This window comes from Odocoileus virginianus, chromosome 30, assembly GCF_023699985.2.
Source record: "Odocoileus virginianus isolate 20LAN1187 ecotype Illinois chromosome 30, Ovbor_1.2, whole genome shotgun sequence".
NCBI classification, from domain to species: Eukaryota; Metazoa; Chordata; class Mammalia; order Artiodactyla; family Cervidae; genus Odocoileus; species Odocoileus virginianus.
The window spans coordinates 37,365,508-37,380,429 of NC_069703.1; the positions used below are offsets into that span (position 1 = coordinate 37,365,508).

Here is a 14,922-nt window from a genome sequence, read left to right on the forward strand (position 1 = left end):
TTAGTTCTGCCTTGCTACAGGCAGGTGATCTACTGCCTCAGATGACCCTTCCCCCATCAGTGAGTGAGTCTGGGCTGGCAACAGCAGCTGTAGCTCGGGCTGCCTGGGCACCTCATCTCTGGACGTGATCAGCCTGCTCCTTCTTTGGAAGCTGACCAGGAATATGTTCCAGTGACACGTCACTCAACCAAATTCTCTTCCTTCCCCACCTTTCCCAGACCTCCCACTCCTGCCTGGTGTTCCAGCCTGTTCTGTGGCCAGAATACACGTTTTGGAACCTCTGTGAGGCCATCCTCCAGTTCCAGATGAACCATAGCATGCTTCAGGTAAGAGTTCAGGGCTGGCCTGACTGGATGGGATGGAAGAAAATGTTAGCATTGATTGACCCGCATGACTGTATGTCAGGCACTTGCTAATGACATGTTAATGATAATGATGAGTAGCTACCACTTACCGAGTGTTTACTATGTGTCAGGCACTGTGAACAGTGTATATGCACTGTCTCATTTAATCTTCCCAAGAACCCAACGAGCTAGGTAATACTAGCCCCACTTGTGCAAATAAGTAAATCAAAATTACTTAGTTAAGGACCAGAACCAATAAAAGACCGAACCGAGATTCAAGTTACAAGTCTTTAATCTCTTCATTGTGGAAATTTAGGAAAGGCTTCTCAGAGAGATTGGCCATTATTCCCTGAAGGAATTAGCCTAACAAAAGATTGTAGAAGTGGAAGTATGTAAAATCCAAGACTCTATCAGAGGGATTAAAAACAAAGTAGCACTATCTTTCCATTGTATAAAGCTGTGTTCTGCCAGGACTTGAAGTTCTGATTTCAATTTTGATCACTAGGTCCTGAAACAGGTTTCATTAGGAGGGAGATTCACCTATATCTCATTAGGACTCTTCATCATAATGACAATGTGTGTGGTGGTGGCAGCTAACTTATTGAGGGTCTGCTAAGGCACTCTGGTGTTTTCATATGTTTTCTTACTTAACCCTTCCAACAATCCAGCAGCTTTGGTGTCCTCATTGTTCAGATATGGAAACAGAGGGATAAACAGTAACTGTTTCAAAGTCACAGAATTTTAAGCCCAAAGCTGGTGATGCTTCTTGAATCTGGAGAGTTAATGGCCAGTAGTAAATAAGTCAAGGCTTCTCAGTCCCTCTGGCATCGGGGACTCCTTGGAGAAACTGATGAAAGCCGTAGACCATCTCCCTAGAAAAACTGCAAAGGTCACTGTAACACACGGCATTTTGCAACTACTTCTGGAGGTTCACAACTCGTGAAATCTTTCCATGAATCCCAAGTCCAGAACTCCTGGAATAAGTCAGTCAGATTGTGTGTTTGATCATTTAGTCTCAAAATATGAGGAAACTCAGAGAGGAAGTTGAGTTCAATTGAAAGGAAAAACAGCAGTCTCAATTATCCACTGTCAGTGAGAAATGAATATCAGTTTTTCCATATGACCAAATCTCCCTTTAAGAACTAACCTTCTTTATCCTTTTTTGATAGAGAACTTTCTGAAACATGTCTTGTGTGTAATTCATTGATACCTACTGTGTATTAGGCACTTGCTAATAATGATGATGATCAGAATAATCACATTCTGCTGATGCTGATAATGGTAGTAGTCACTCCCATCTTCAAGCACTTCATTGTGCAGGATGACCTTGAAAGATGGGACTTTCTCTAAGCTAGATGGTCCACAAATACTTGACTTTGGGATTTCTTGTGTATGGTCAGTGGCTAATTTTGACAGCATTCCTTCTTCCCTTCTCTTCCTGTTTCCAGTTTTAAATGAGCTACAGGTAAGAAAACCAGTCAACCAAGCTTTTTAGAATTATGTCTGTAAAGAAAGAGTAGACTGGCCTCTCATGAAGCCCAGAGGATCTTGGTGCATGAACTTTTGTGTGTGACTGTTCTTGTCTCTGGGCTTCCCTGGTGGCTCAGCCAGTGAAGAGTCTACCTGCAACATGGGAGGCCTGGGTTCGATCCCTCGGTTGGGAAGATCCCTGGAGAAGGGAATGGCTACCCATTCCAGTATTCTGGCCTGGAGAATTCCATGGACAGAGGAGCCTGGCAGGCTACAGTCCACGGGGTCACAGAGTCAGATGCAACTGAGTGACTTTCACTTTCACATTCTTGTTTCTAATTAGGAAGTTCACAAGTCCCTTTTAGTAATTCAGATTTCTCAGATACTTTCCCACATGGCTATCAGAGGAATTACCTCAAGTTTCACTCATTCCATTCAGTTCAGTTCAGTTGCTTAGTCGTGTCTGACTCTTTGCAACCCCATGGACTGCAGCACACCAGGCCTCCCAGTCCATCACCAACTCCTGGAGTTTACTCAAACTCATGTCCATTGAGTCAGTGATGCCATCCAACCATCTCATCCTCTGTCATCCCTTTCTTCTCCCACCTTCAATGTTTTCCACCATCAGGATCTTTTCAAATGAGTCAGCTCTTTGCATCAGGTGGTCAAAGTAAATGTCTCATTCCGTAAATGTCTATTATTGAGTACTTGGTCTGAGTCAGGCACTATGTTAGTGTTCCACACAAGAGATTTAAGCAGTTAGTTGGCCAGACAAGATCCTTACCTTCATGGAGATTATATTTTTACTTGAGGAGACAGATAATAAGTAAACAAATATATGCAATAAGGCAGTGAAGAAATAGAGTGTTGTCCTAGAAAGTAATGAGTGGAACAGTCAGGGAAGGTCTTGATAAGCCATGATATTAAAGATAAGTAGCCAGACATGTAAAAATCTAAGGGAAAAGAATTATTCTCTGTAGAGGGAGCAGAAAGTGGAAGGATACTAAAGTTTCATAGTTTAAGTCTTAGAAGAACAAAGAGGCCAGCATTCATGAAGAAGGATGTGAGATGAAGCTGGGTAGGAGTCAGGCCTCTGATCATTCCCGGCCTTGTAGGCTGTGGTGACACATCTGAAGACTTCTGATCAGAGGGAATGGCAGGATCTAATTTACATTTTATATAAGTCACTCAGGATTTTCACAGGGCAGGAGTCAGAGACCAAATTCCTACAGCTGTCCCAGTGGGAAGATGTGGCCTCGAGGTGGGGTGGTGGCTGCAGAGAAGGGGAGGGCCGAGTGCACTGAGGTGGAGGAAAAACAAACAGTAAAACAGAAACAAATGAAACTAAGCTGATAATACAGCCTTCAGAGAAAGGGATTAATTCAAGTTACCTGAACATAGTTCTCTGACTATACATCTTCAGTGGTATATATTATAAAAATACTACAAACTGGAAAGCAAACTTAAACATTATTTAAGAGATTTATCAGTGGTAATGTTAATGATGTAATTCTGAAACTCTTTCATGCCTCTTGTAGGAGAAAACCAATGAGTATGAATATTAATGTTACTAGGAACCAAAACATTTAGGTTTTGGCATGGGCAGTTGGGTGGATGGTTCTGCTGTTTTCTAGAATGGGGTGGAACATGTTTAAGGACAACCATTAAGAGTTTCATTTGGTACCTAAGAATCATAATTCCAGACATTTATTGAGTTCTTACCATGTGTCAGGCATCCTTTTACTTAGATTCTACGTAGTTCTATAAGGTATATATTACTCTTAATTGCCTCCAATTTTAGAGTGAGGAGACCAAAGTAATAACAGATATTGACTGTCCTGAACTCTTTCTCAGCAGACCCCATGAGGGTTTTGGCCACATTTCCCCTGCCCCCGAGCATTCATACTGTTTCTAGAAATCTTGGCACCTCAGCAGAAGCACTAGCAGTGTAGTCCAGACTGACGACATCCTGGCCAGCACGCTGTCAGGCTGGAGAGCGGGTCTTTCTAATATCTCCCCTGTATGTGTCCTGTATCCTCACCAAATTGGACCATTCAGTTCCTTGTTCTCATCCCCTTTGGCTTTCTGCCTCCACGTCTGTGTTCTTGCCCCATCTCCCAAATTCTTATTGTTCAGTTTGAGCTTCTCTGTCTCTAAGCCCAGCCCAGTATGTCCCGATACCCCGCAGGAAACCGGGGCAGGGAGCTGGGTTCTTGACCTAGCTCACTGGGATGAGGGCAGGTGCTGGATGCTAATGGAAGCAGGGACTCAGCTATAAATTGTTAGAGGCTAGACCTTAGTATCTGAAGGAACCATGACAGTTTCCAGGTGGTCACCCTTCATCTCAGAGAATGGGGGCTGGCAAAGGAAAGCAATCTTGACGATGACACAGTAGGACAGAAAATCAGGGTGGGGCAGGGGTGGGCAGCAGTACAGAGCCATTGATCCTCAGTTACAAGCTGCATGGATGGTAGGTCCCCGGGGGTCTTTCCTCAGAAATGAGGAGTGACAGTGGTCCACCTGACCTGTAATGATGTAGAGGGAGAAGAGACATGGTCCCACTAAACTTCGTTTGATGTATCTGTCAGAGGTTAAACACTAGGCTAGATCAACCATTTTATCTCTAGTACTCTAAAGGTAGTCACTGTCTTCTCCTCAAGAGAAGTTAGAAAACTTCAGCTGTTATCTCAGACATTACTGACTTTGAATCATGGTGCTTCCTACTAGCTATGTGACTGACTAGATAATTACTTAACCCTTCAGAGGATCACTTTTCTTATCTGTAAAATGACAGAAGTAATGATAATACCTGCCTCACAAGTTTGTGATCAGCCTTCAGTGAACTAATACACCAAGAGAACTGAGTGCAGTGCTGGAACACAGTTCATTTTCAGAGACTGGTGGTCAGCATCGTTCATCATGTGTGTCTCTGGGCTCTTCATTAGTCTTCATCTCTCTCCAGAAAATCCGCAGACACTTAGCACCCTGCTCATCTCGTCTCCAGGACAGTTCCCTTGGCACGGAGACTTTGGGTGTTCGTCAGAATATCATGTTTCCAGTAGGAGGTGCTGTCTCAACCCTCCAAAATGCATCCCCCTTGCTACCGGCCTGGGAAGATGGGGACTCAGGAGAGGACTTGTTATTAGCTGGTGAATGTTTTGAAGGCCAAGACCTGTATCCTCTTTTCATGCCCTAGTGAGGTCAGCGGACCTGAGGATTTATGTACTGTGGAGGGGCCATTACGTCTGGTTCCCTAATTCTGCTGAGGAGAGAACAAGAGCAGAGAGTCTTAATGCCCAGGAGAGGTTTATATTAATAGTTTAGAGCCCCATTTCTCAAAATGAGCTCCATGAAACCCTTACACCAAAACCACATAAGGTCTGTATAAGAAGTATCTACGGTAATTATTAACACCCTCCCCCAATTGCTCCTTATAGAGGGAGAGCAGACAGTATGCTTAGGGACAGAGAAACTGACCATTAGGACTTCCATTAGCCTAGATTTTCAGAAGCTGAGTACCTGAGAAGAACTTAGAACACCTTTGAGACGGGGTGGTAGATCCAGACCATCTGGTTGCAAAGAGGCATCCAGATGCAGGTCACTGGTTCCCCACTCCGCCCCTAGAAAGTACAGCTTATCCAGAGGCACACAACACATGTCCTATAGATCTTTCAAGAAGTCACCTTAGTGGAAACCAAGGGAACTTTAACTCACTGTGTGACTTAGGCCAAGTCCCTCCCTAGCTTGGTGTCCTTGTCTGTACAGGAGAAGTATAGAGCCGATGGGCTTTCCGCTCTCCGCTGACTCTGTCATCCTACCGGTGAATTGCTGATACCTGGCAAATTAGGGGCCAGACTCTGCCCGACTGCCACCTCCCTGCTCAGCACTCAGTCTTGGGCTGCCATTTGGAAAAAGCCAGAGCAGTTTTAACCAGCTCTGCGTCTCCTGCCTCTGTGGCTGGCTGCCCTCATCCTTTCTGCTTGGCTAGAACTTTGCCTACTTAGCCCTAGTCACAAGCAGTGGTGACAGAAGAACAGCTCCCTGTTAATAGCCAGGCACCAGGTTGGGCATTCATTATCTCCTTTTTCCTCAAACCACCCAATGAGATGGATGCTATCATCTTCATTTTGCAGATGAAGAAATAGGCTCAGTGAGGTAAGGACAGTGAGTTTCCTTTGAACAGAAACTTCTCAAACCCCAGTGTTCCAGGCAGACTCACTGGCCTAATCACCCTCTCCGATTTCATGAGTCTTTGCCCATTATTCCCCTGCCTGATAGTCTCCTCCCCCACACACTCTACCTTTGTCCGCCTCTTCCCGCTGGTTCTGCCTGCCCGTGAGATTCCACTGCCCCTTCACCTTCATCAGTCAGCTTCTTTCCTCTGAATCACTCAGCCCTTTCGCTTACCTCCCTGATGACCCTTACCAGATTCCACCAGTACTGTGGCATTTGGGTTCATCTCTGTGCCTGTGAGCACATGGATTGTGGTGACTATATCCTGTGCATTTCCCAACCCGCAATAAGGTCCCACATGTGGGACCCAGGGTCCCCCCTGACCAAGGCCAGGAAGAAGCCCTTCTAGCAAGATGGAGACACTTAGCAGCAACTTCTCAAACTTGTTTAGTCTTCATAGCACCACATGTGAGTTCGTTGTCACAGCAGAAGAGTGCCCTTGAATGCCTTGGATCATTTAAGAGCCTGGAGAGGGTATTTTCTAGATTTTTCATCTTTGTGGTAGTGATGGTGTTTAGTTGCTGAGTCATGTCTGAATCTTTTGCGACCCCATGGACTATAGCCCTCCAGACTCCTCTGTCCATGGGATTTCCAAGGCAAGAATAGTGGAGTGGGTTGCCATTTCCTCCTCCAGGGGATCTTCGAGGCCCAGGGATCAAACCCACATCTTCTGTGTCTCCTGCATTGGCAGGCAGGTTATTCATGCAATAAATCTTTATTGTTGAGAAGATGCTAGAAAATCACTTCCCTACTCTGAATCTCCATGTCTGTCTCCAGCAGATAGACAGTCCCTTCCTAGTTCTGTTGAGAGCGTCAAGTGAGACAACAGATGACGCGCTTGTGTATGTGTAAGATATTCCTTAAAGGAGGAACACAGAGCAGTCCAGGTGTTCACAGGCTGAGTAGGACACAGACAGGTACCCAAATACAGCAGTCCAAGGTAGAATGTGGTGGAGGGGCACCAAAGGTATAAGATGCCAAGTTGGCAGAAGGATGGGAGTTTCTCCAACATGGAATAGGACTGGCAGGAGGAACTCTGAGGCTAAGGTTCTGCAGCCTGTTAGAGTAGCAGGAGCAGACAGCATCAGTGAGGCACAGCACGGCCTTGGTTCTGCTCCAAAAAGATTTTCACCTCCTGTGCCGGGAACATCCTCCATGTCCTTCTGGGGGCATACGGTCAGTCTGTTAACAGGTACAGGGTGCCCCAAGTGCCAGAAAAAAAGAGCCACGGTCTCTCTCCTCTAGGAGTTCATGGTTGTCTGAAAACACTGATTACGAGATGTGCTGCCAGGGAGTGTAGTCACTTACCTGGTGTCAGAACTGGTTCCAGGAGCCCAAGGGCTCTACTGAGCCTTCAACAGCTCCTTTCCTAACAGAAGTGGTGGACTGTGGTCCTAATGCCTGTTCTAGAGGCAGAATGCAGTAAGTGGCTAAGGAAAGCTGAACCTGCTTCTCACAGTGTTCACAGGAGGGTCATTTGCTGAGCAGGTCAGCCTGGTCTCAGATGAAAGGCAGTTCTGGATCCAAACCCTGAAAGGTAACTTAGGAAGTTGGGAAGACGACACCCTCAGAGTGCCTGGGGAACCAAAAGAAATGACCCAATGGATATGCCCCAGGCAGGAATAGAACCTTCCTTGCATGAGAGAATAGGCAATAATAACTTGTAAAATTGCTATTTCTGTATGAGAGCCTGCTAATATGCTGGAGGGGTTTTGCATATATTATCTCTAATCCTTAAAACCATTCTTCAAGATAGGCACAACCCCCACTTTACAGATGAAGAAATGAGGTTAGAAGAGGATTTGCCCAAAGCCACAAAGCTAGGCGGTGGGAGAACCAGAAGTCAGACCCACATTTGCTGGTTCCCTTCCAAGTGCACACCTGAGAAGAATTTCGAGAAATATAGAAGCTCCCACCCCAAAGAGACCAACATGGATCCAGAACTGGCAGCAGCCTGCCTGTACAATGTGGGCACCACCCATCACACACCTACTCCCAGATCTTTCTGAATGTGGTCCAGACTCCCCACTGTTCCACTTAACTTGGCCAGTGCTGTGCCCCATCCCCACCTCCTCCATCCCAATTCCACCCAAGCCTAAAGATGATTTCCCCACCCCAATTCCCGCTTTTCTCTAGCAGAAGGCCCGAGACATGTATGCAGAGGAGCGGAAGAGGCAGCAGCTGGAGAGGGACCAGGCTGCAGTGACAGAGCAGCTGCTGCAAGAGGGGCTCCCGGCCAGTGGGGACCCCCAGCTCCGACGGACACGCTTGCACAAACTCTCAGCCAGACGGGAAGAGCGGGTCCAGGGCTTCCTGCAAGCCTTGGAACTCAAGCGGGCTGACTGGCTGGCACATCTGGGCACTGCATCAGCCTGAGTGAGGCTGGCCTCTTGCCACTTTGCCCTACCCTTGGCCTCCAGGGCCCCACTCCCCTTTCTTTTCTTGGTGAAAGGCACCTCCCTCCTGATGATGGATTGTGTTCCTTGGCTTAGCAAGGGAGCCCCAGAGACTAGGTCTGCTGGCCAGATATCTATGGGCGGCCTGGGACAGTGCCGCTGGGGAGAGGGACGGGGGTGAGTCTCAAGTACACTGAGCCTAGCTGTGATCACAGTAGGTTTGGGGAGCAGAGGGCCCCAGCTCTTCCATCTTTGCCACCTCTACCTGTTATTCCTAGGTGCACTTTGTTTTTCCACCAGCACATCCTTCAACACACAAAATTTGGGGGAAGAGGTCTGCCCCAAACCTTAGCCCTTTACCCATCCATCTTGGCCATCACAGTAAATGCGGCCCCACCGTGGACTTGCTGGTAGAGCGCTAATAGGTGGCCAGCGTGATTGAGGCAGAGGGAAGGGAGAGTCAGAAAACTTGCCCATCTGCTGCTCCTCCCCCTGGCCCTCCACCTGGGATTTGCTATTGAATCTCTACCCCCTCCCACCAGCCAGGCTGACTGCTCACTGAAAGGCTCTGCACCCCCAATGGTGCGAGGAAGCCAGGCGGGTGATTACAATCCAATTACCTATTGTCGACTCAGCCCACACAAGCTTTTCTCCTCCTCTTGCAGGGCATGGGGCCAGGCTCAACTCCCCAGTGAGACTGCCCCCTCCATTGCCACAGGGTAACAGAAGAGCTTGTAGGCCCTGGTGAGTCTAATCTAGCACAGGCCGCCTTCCATGGATCACATGAGGAACAAGGGCGCAGAAACCAGCCCTTCTCCCAACTGACTGCCTCCTGCCCTCAGCGCCTCCAACTCTGCTTCCCACCTCCACAGCCTTTGAGGCTTTTCTCAGCTTTTGACCTGGCCCCATAAGCAGGCCGTGAGATGATTTAGTCTCAGCATGGCAGAGTCTCAGCTTGTGAGGGCCAAGGTTGCCCAGCAGGGAGAAGAGGACCAAGGCAAGGGCTGTGTCCTTCCCCTTACCTCTCCCTGGCAGGCCTGGCTGCGGAGCTGCTGAGAGGATTAGTGCCTTTGAAGAGCTGTCTGTGTGAGCAACTCCGTGCTTCTGGCGCCCCACGGCAGCAAGCACCAGTGGGCAATACCAGCCAAACGCTGTGTCGTCCCATTTTGCGTTCTGCAAACTATTTCCCCAGCACCTCTCTCTAGGGGAGAGGTGGGGTCTTGCAAGAAGTGCTAACAGCATATTCTTTAAAACCCCTACTTCCTTGTATTCCAGTCGCCTCCCCTTTCTGTGCCTGGATACCTGGCACAAGAGACCCCTTGGCCATCATCCCTGCTCCCAGAATCAGGCATGAATGCCAGACACTGCGATGGAAAAGCCAATCAGTGCACCCGTTGGCAAATCCCTCACACACACCTGGCACTCCCCACTACCAATCCCTGGCACAGGGTTCCCAGAGAGCAGGTGCTGTACATTTTCCAGCTTTACAATGAGGCTGTTGACAGCCTTAATTAGGGAGGCATGAATTATGCGGCTATAACGGCAGAGCCCTACAATTAAGGCGGGAAAGAGGGGCTGGAGGCAGCAAACGGAATCTGCCCTATGAGCATGGTGGTTGAGTCCTTGTCTCTCGTCTGGGTACCGCAGAGGTGATTAATGGGCAAGTACCTCTGTCCTGAGGTCCTGTGTTCTGGGAGAGGTACACAGGGTGGGGGAGGGGCGAGGAGTGGCTGCCTCGGGAGCCACAGGACGGGGGTGGGGGGGGGGGGGGGAAGCTGAGGGATCACGGATTCCCCGAACCGGGCTGCAAGTAGTTGATACGAAGTCACTGTGATTGCTTTCCACCGGTATGATTTGTACAAACCAGCTCAACCCTTGCCTCAAGAAACTCGGTGCGACCTATTTAAATGTCCTCCCACCTGTGAGCCAACCGCCCCCCCACACACTTGAGGATATTTATCGTGTTGTGTTCTCTTGGGTGTCAAATAGAATTTTTAAAATTCTCTCTTAGAGGTAAAACTTGTTTGCGAACAGTGCAACAGAAGACCGTGCTTTGCTGCAGCAGTTGTCCACCTCCCTCAGGTCCGCTCGGCCACTTCCAGGATCCCTGGCTTCGGGGGCGGAGCGGGGGGAGCCACTGAAGAGCCCTTTCGCCATCGCAACACCTGTTCCTCTACTTGTTCCCTAATCCCCGGACGCTTTCCTCCACCCTCCTTTTCATCGCGCAAGTGAAAGGAAGCCAGCCTGCCAGTGTGGAAGGAGGGATTTCGCCAGCTGCGTTTGCAGCGCCCAGGCTTGGTGGCCGCGTCGGGTGGGGGCAGCTGAGCTTGATGTCTCCGAAGCGGGTGGAGCTTAGGGGGAGGGGAGTGCTAGTAGGCCGCCTTGGCGGCCACTCTCCATCATCTGGTGGCGGGGTCTGAGGTCCGGGAATACAAGGACCTAAGGAAGCCTAGCCGCCCAACAGGCTTCGGGGGGCCGCGGGGGGGCTTCATTGGTATTTGGGGAGGCGGCTGAGCAACGGGTGCTGAAAGGACAGCTCCTACCTGCCCCACTGCACCCGAAAGGCACCTCTACGCATAAAGTCTCCCCCCTGGATCCCCCACCCCACCTCGAATGGCCCGCCTTCCAGGTGAGGTGCACGAAAGGCTTCCTCTGAGTGGCAGCTTGGAAGGATGCACGTCCGGCTGCGCCAAGCTGGCTTCCCAGCTCTTTCCCCAATTCAGGCGTCAGCCTCGGCCCTGGGAACTGCAGCCCGTGCCTCCAAGCCGCGCGCTTCCTCCCGCCTCCGGCAGAGAAGGGCAGTGCGGCCAGGCCTTAGCAAACCCCTTTTCTGGGGCCCCCAGCGGGAACAGGAAGGAAAGCGGCTGAGATGCGCCCTAAGTGTCGCACGGCTTGGAGAAGTGGGTAGCTCGGTTGCATAAGGTGGAAGGAACTTGGTAGTTTGCAAAAGCCAAGCTCTTGGCGGGAGCCGAAACCCAGAGCCCGCCGACTCACACCACCACCACCACCACAACGCCCCCCCCCCATTTACTGCCTTCGACGCGCGCCTCCCCCACTGCGCCCCCACCCCCTCGGCGCGCCGCCGTCTCGCGCGCCCTACCCCCCATGCCCCCCTCCTCACTCCCTCCAGAGGAGGTGAGTTTAAACCCCGCCCACGTGACCCCAGCTGGGCCAATGAGCGGCGGCGGGAGGTGAAATCCGGTTCTAACCGGTCCGGGGCTCCCAGCGCTATAAAAACTTTATAAACCCCCCGGAGCCCGAGCAGTGTGAAGAAGAGGCGAGAGCGACCCCTGGACCGACTTAAAGCCCGCGCGCCACTGCATCCCCGTGTCCAGCGCCTACGTCCCGCCGCCGCAGCCACCATGCCCAAGAGAAAGGTACGTGGCGCAAGGGCCCCAGGCGCTGGGCCGCCGCCGCCGCCACTACCACCACCGCCAATGCTGCTCCGCCGCTCTCCTCGGCTTCGGGGCGCGCGAGCCGGCGGCGATGCTGGAACAGGCTCAGCCGCCCGGTGCAGCGTCTCGAGGCGGTGTCAGGCGGCCCCGGGCTACCCTGCGCGGTTCGTCTGCCCGCGGGCGCCAGAGGCCATATTGGAGGAGCGGCGGCCGCGGCGGGAGGAGCCATGTTGGCGGCTGTTTATCCCGCTCCCTTCGGGCTCGACGTGCCCGCCCCGCGCCCCCCTCCCCCCATGGCTTAGCTCTCCCCCCCACCCCCCCCCCAGTCCCTTCCCCGCGGGCGGGCAATTCAAACCCGAAAGGGCGGGAAGGCGGCGTTCGGGGTTGGCGGGCGGGGGGAACGCGCTGCCGCCAAAAAACCGCCGCCGTGAGGGGGCGGGACCCTCCCTCCTGGGGCGGGGCTTCGGTGATGCCCCGCCTCCGCGCACCGCCCACGGCCCCAGCGCACGAGACTCGGCGCCGGTGCGCGCCGCTGCCGCCCACGGGTTCCCCCCTTCGGCTGCGTGCGCCTGCCGTCTCCCGCCCTCGACGGCTGCCATGGCAACGGCGCTCGGGCCCCGCCCCCGGAGGGGTTTGTTTGCTCCCTGTGCAGCTGTTGCTTCTGCCTGGCGCGGCGGCGCGGGCCGCACTTCGCGCGCCTCCCTCCAGGTTTCCCCGCGCTTCCCCAGGCTGCCTGGGGTCGTACACTCGCCGTCTCTGCGCGATTCGGGCGTGCAGCTTGACACACAAGATCACTCCTAGAGCTTTCTGAGCACTTGGAGGATTTGCAGAGGAGCTGGAGATGCTACAAACTGACGATTTGTGTGTCTTGGAAAAAGTTGTGTACGAGATTCCCATTGATTTCCACCCCCACATCCCCGCGACTTGAGTTTACTGAATCATGAAGAATTGTTTCAGAAGCTGCAGCTTGCTTAGCTTTTGCTTGTTTTTTTTTTTTTTTTTTCTTTTTTAGGCTGAAGGGGATGCTAAAGGAGATAAAGCCAAGGTGAAGGACGAAGTAAGTCTTTCTACTTTTGGAATCTCATAAAGCTTTGGGCTCCTTCAGTGGAGCCCAGACCATATCCTTATTCCTGAATTTACCTCTCAGTAAGCTCTCTGTAGTCCCTGGAGTCCAGAACAACTTAGCTCAAAAACTTACTTTTAAGTAGTCCCAGTGCCCTATTTGTAACTTTTTCTTTTCTTTTTTTTTAAACAGCCACAGAGAAGATCTGCAAGGTTATCTGCTGTAAGTGTGTTTGCCTCTAAGCTTTCCTGTTATTCCCTGAAACTAAAAAGCATTGAAAAACAATTCCCTTTACTTCCCATGAGTTAGTCGGTCTCTTGCCCATTGGAGTTTGCTCGTTCTGAAATTGTGTTGACTGTAGCCAAAGTGGGACACTTCTGGGTGTTGCTTGAGTGGGTTTCTGAAGATAAGTTCTAATACAAAGCCCAATGCAAACTTTACAAAGTTGGAGAAACTTCTATGCCAGTGACACAGATTTGGTTGTGGGTTTGTTTTCTTTGGTCTGTTGTATTAATGTTTTCTGCTTCCCTTCTCTCCCCCAAATAAAAGAAACCTGCTCCTCCAAAGCCAGAGCCCAAGCCTAAAAAGGCCCCTGCAAAGGTGAGCAAGATGGTGAGACAAACATTGCCTATAGGATTTATGCAAGAGTCTGAATAGTTTCTCATGTTGCTGACAGGGAGACCTGCTATAAACAAAATTCTTTTGGTGACACAAAGTTGAGATTTGACAAAGTTACCAGGGCTGGTCCTTAACCAAAACCTCTGTCTTCAGTTTACAGAAAATTCTGCACTTGAGTATTAAAACACCCAAGTGTTTAAACTGTCTTATTCTATTATTTGCACTTGAAAGATTTTGTATATTGAAGACCACAATTTGGTTTTGTCTGTCAATGGGGAAGGCGTTTGTCTTAAATTTGATAAATGTGTCCTGTGCAGAGCTTTATCCTGGTGATGCAAAATGAGAAACAGCTTTTTTTTCTCCCTCCCCTTTTTAGAAGGGAGAGAAGGTACCCAAAGGGAAAAAGGGGAAAGCTGATGCTGGCAAGGATGGGAATAACCCTGCAGAAAATGGAGATGCCAAAACAGACCAGGTACAACTGCTATTTTCACTTTCTTTAAGTTACTGATTCCAAAAGCATCTGCATCACTCCCAAGTGACCCTTTTAATCAAGAGTTTGCTTATGGTCTTCCCCACCCCCACCCCCGTGAATTTAATCTGGATTCCTGAAGTCTCTGCCATCCAGTGTATGGAGCTGTGATATGAGAGCCTTGTCCTTTCCTTAAGTGTCACACTCATGCTACACCATAGTTTACAAGCTGGGAATAACTTCAGATCTTGTTGTACTGATGTTTCCCCTTCCCAATTTTACAGTAAGATCCAGAGGGGAAGTGACTTAGTAAAGTTACCTACTAAGTCATTTTAAAAAGAAGTACTGAGTCTCAGTGTCAAAATACCTAAAAACTGAGCTTGAGTCTGGGAGCAGAGTATTGCTGTAAATGAGATATGAATTAAGATAGTTTCCAAGTCTACTTACTGTATTCTTCTGTCTTTTTCTTTCAGGCACAGAAAGCTGAAGGTGCTGGAGATGCCAAGTGAAGTGTGTGCATTTTTGATAACTGTGTACTTCTGGTGACTGTACAGTTTGAAATACTATTTTTTATCAAGTTTTATAAAAATGCAGAATTTTGTTTTACTTTTTTTTTTTTTAAGCTATGTTGTTAGCACACAGAACACTTCATTGTTGTTTTTTGGGGGAAGGGCACGTCACTAACAGAATGTCTCCGAAGCTAAATTGACGTGGGGGAAAAATACCTTTCCCGTCTAGTTTTGAGAGACTTCCTCTTGGTTCCCAGGAAGGAGGGATTCCTTGATGTTGACACACATTAGCCACCTGGGCACAAACGCCTTGTGGTATGGCGAAACTAAAATTTAGTTTTTATGTCCTCTCTCCCCCTCCACCTCAGCATAGACTTGACTCCCCTAAACCCAGAGACCTGTTGTAACCTGAACCCCGCGCCCCT

General features: G+C 49.9%; 2 protein-coding genes across 4 annotated transcripts in view; both read left to right on the forward strand.

The window, feature by feature from the left end:
• The window catches only part of DHDDS (dehydrodolichyl diphosphate synthase subunit), a 37,037-nt gene extending 25,517 nt beyond the window's left edge, over positions 1 to 11,520 (forward strand). The window contains exons 8-9 of one of the 3 annotated variants that reach the window (XM_070458980.1): positions 219 to 326; positions 10,526 to 11,520. In XM_070458980.1, the coding sequence (XP_070315081.1) occupies positions 219 to 326; positions 10,526 to 10,675 (258 nt within the window). In that variant the 3' untranslated portion in view covers positions 10,676 to 11,520. Of the gene's footprint in view, positions 1 to 218; positions 327 to 8,183; positions 10,449 to 10,525 lie in introns of those variants that run through there. The other 2 variants (XM_020909199.2, XM_020909200.2) reach the window with 2 other exon arrangements.
• A 129-nt stretch (positions 11,521 to 11,649) lies between these two features.
• HMGN2 (high mobility group nucleosomal binding domain 2) lies at positions 11,650 to 14,584 on the forward strand. Its single transcript, XM_020909198.2, has 6 exons — positions 11,650 to 11,820; positions 12,851 to 12,895; positions 13,094 to 13,123; positions 13,451 to 13,501; positions 13,896 to 13,991; positions 14,462 to 14,584. The coding sequence occupies exons 1-6, from the start codon at positions 11,806 to 11,808 to the stop codon at positions 14,495 to 14,497; spliced, it is 273 nt and encodes a 90-aa protein (XP_020764857.1). The 5' UTR covers positions 11,650 to 11,805; the 3' UTR covers positions 14,498 to 14,584.
• The last annotated feature ends 338 nt before the right edge of the window (positions 14,585 to 14,922 follow it).

Bases quoted from the DNA above. Each gene is read 5' to 3' on its own strand.
- HMGN2 (XM_020909198.2), top strand. The intron at 13,124-13,450 runs GTAAGTGTGTTT...CCCAAATAAAAG, and splicing joins GATCTGCAAGGTTATCTGCT to AAACCTGCTCCTCCAAAGCC. The intron at 13,992-14,461 runs GTACAACTGCTA...TTTTTCTTTCAG, and splicing joins GAGATGCCAAAACAGACCAG to GCACAGAAAGCTGAAGGTGC.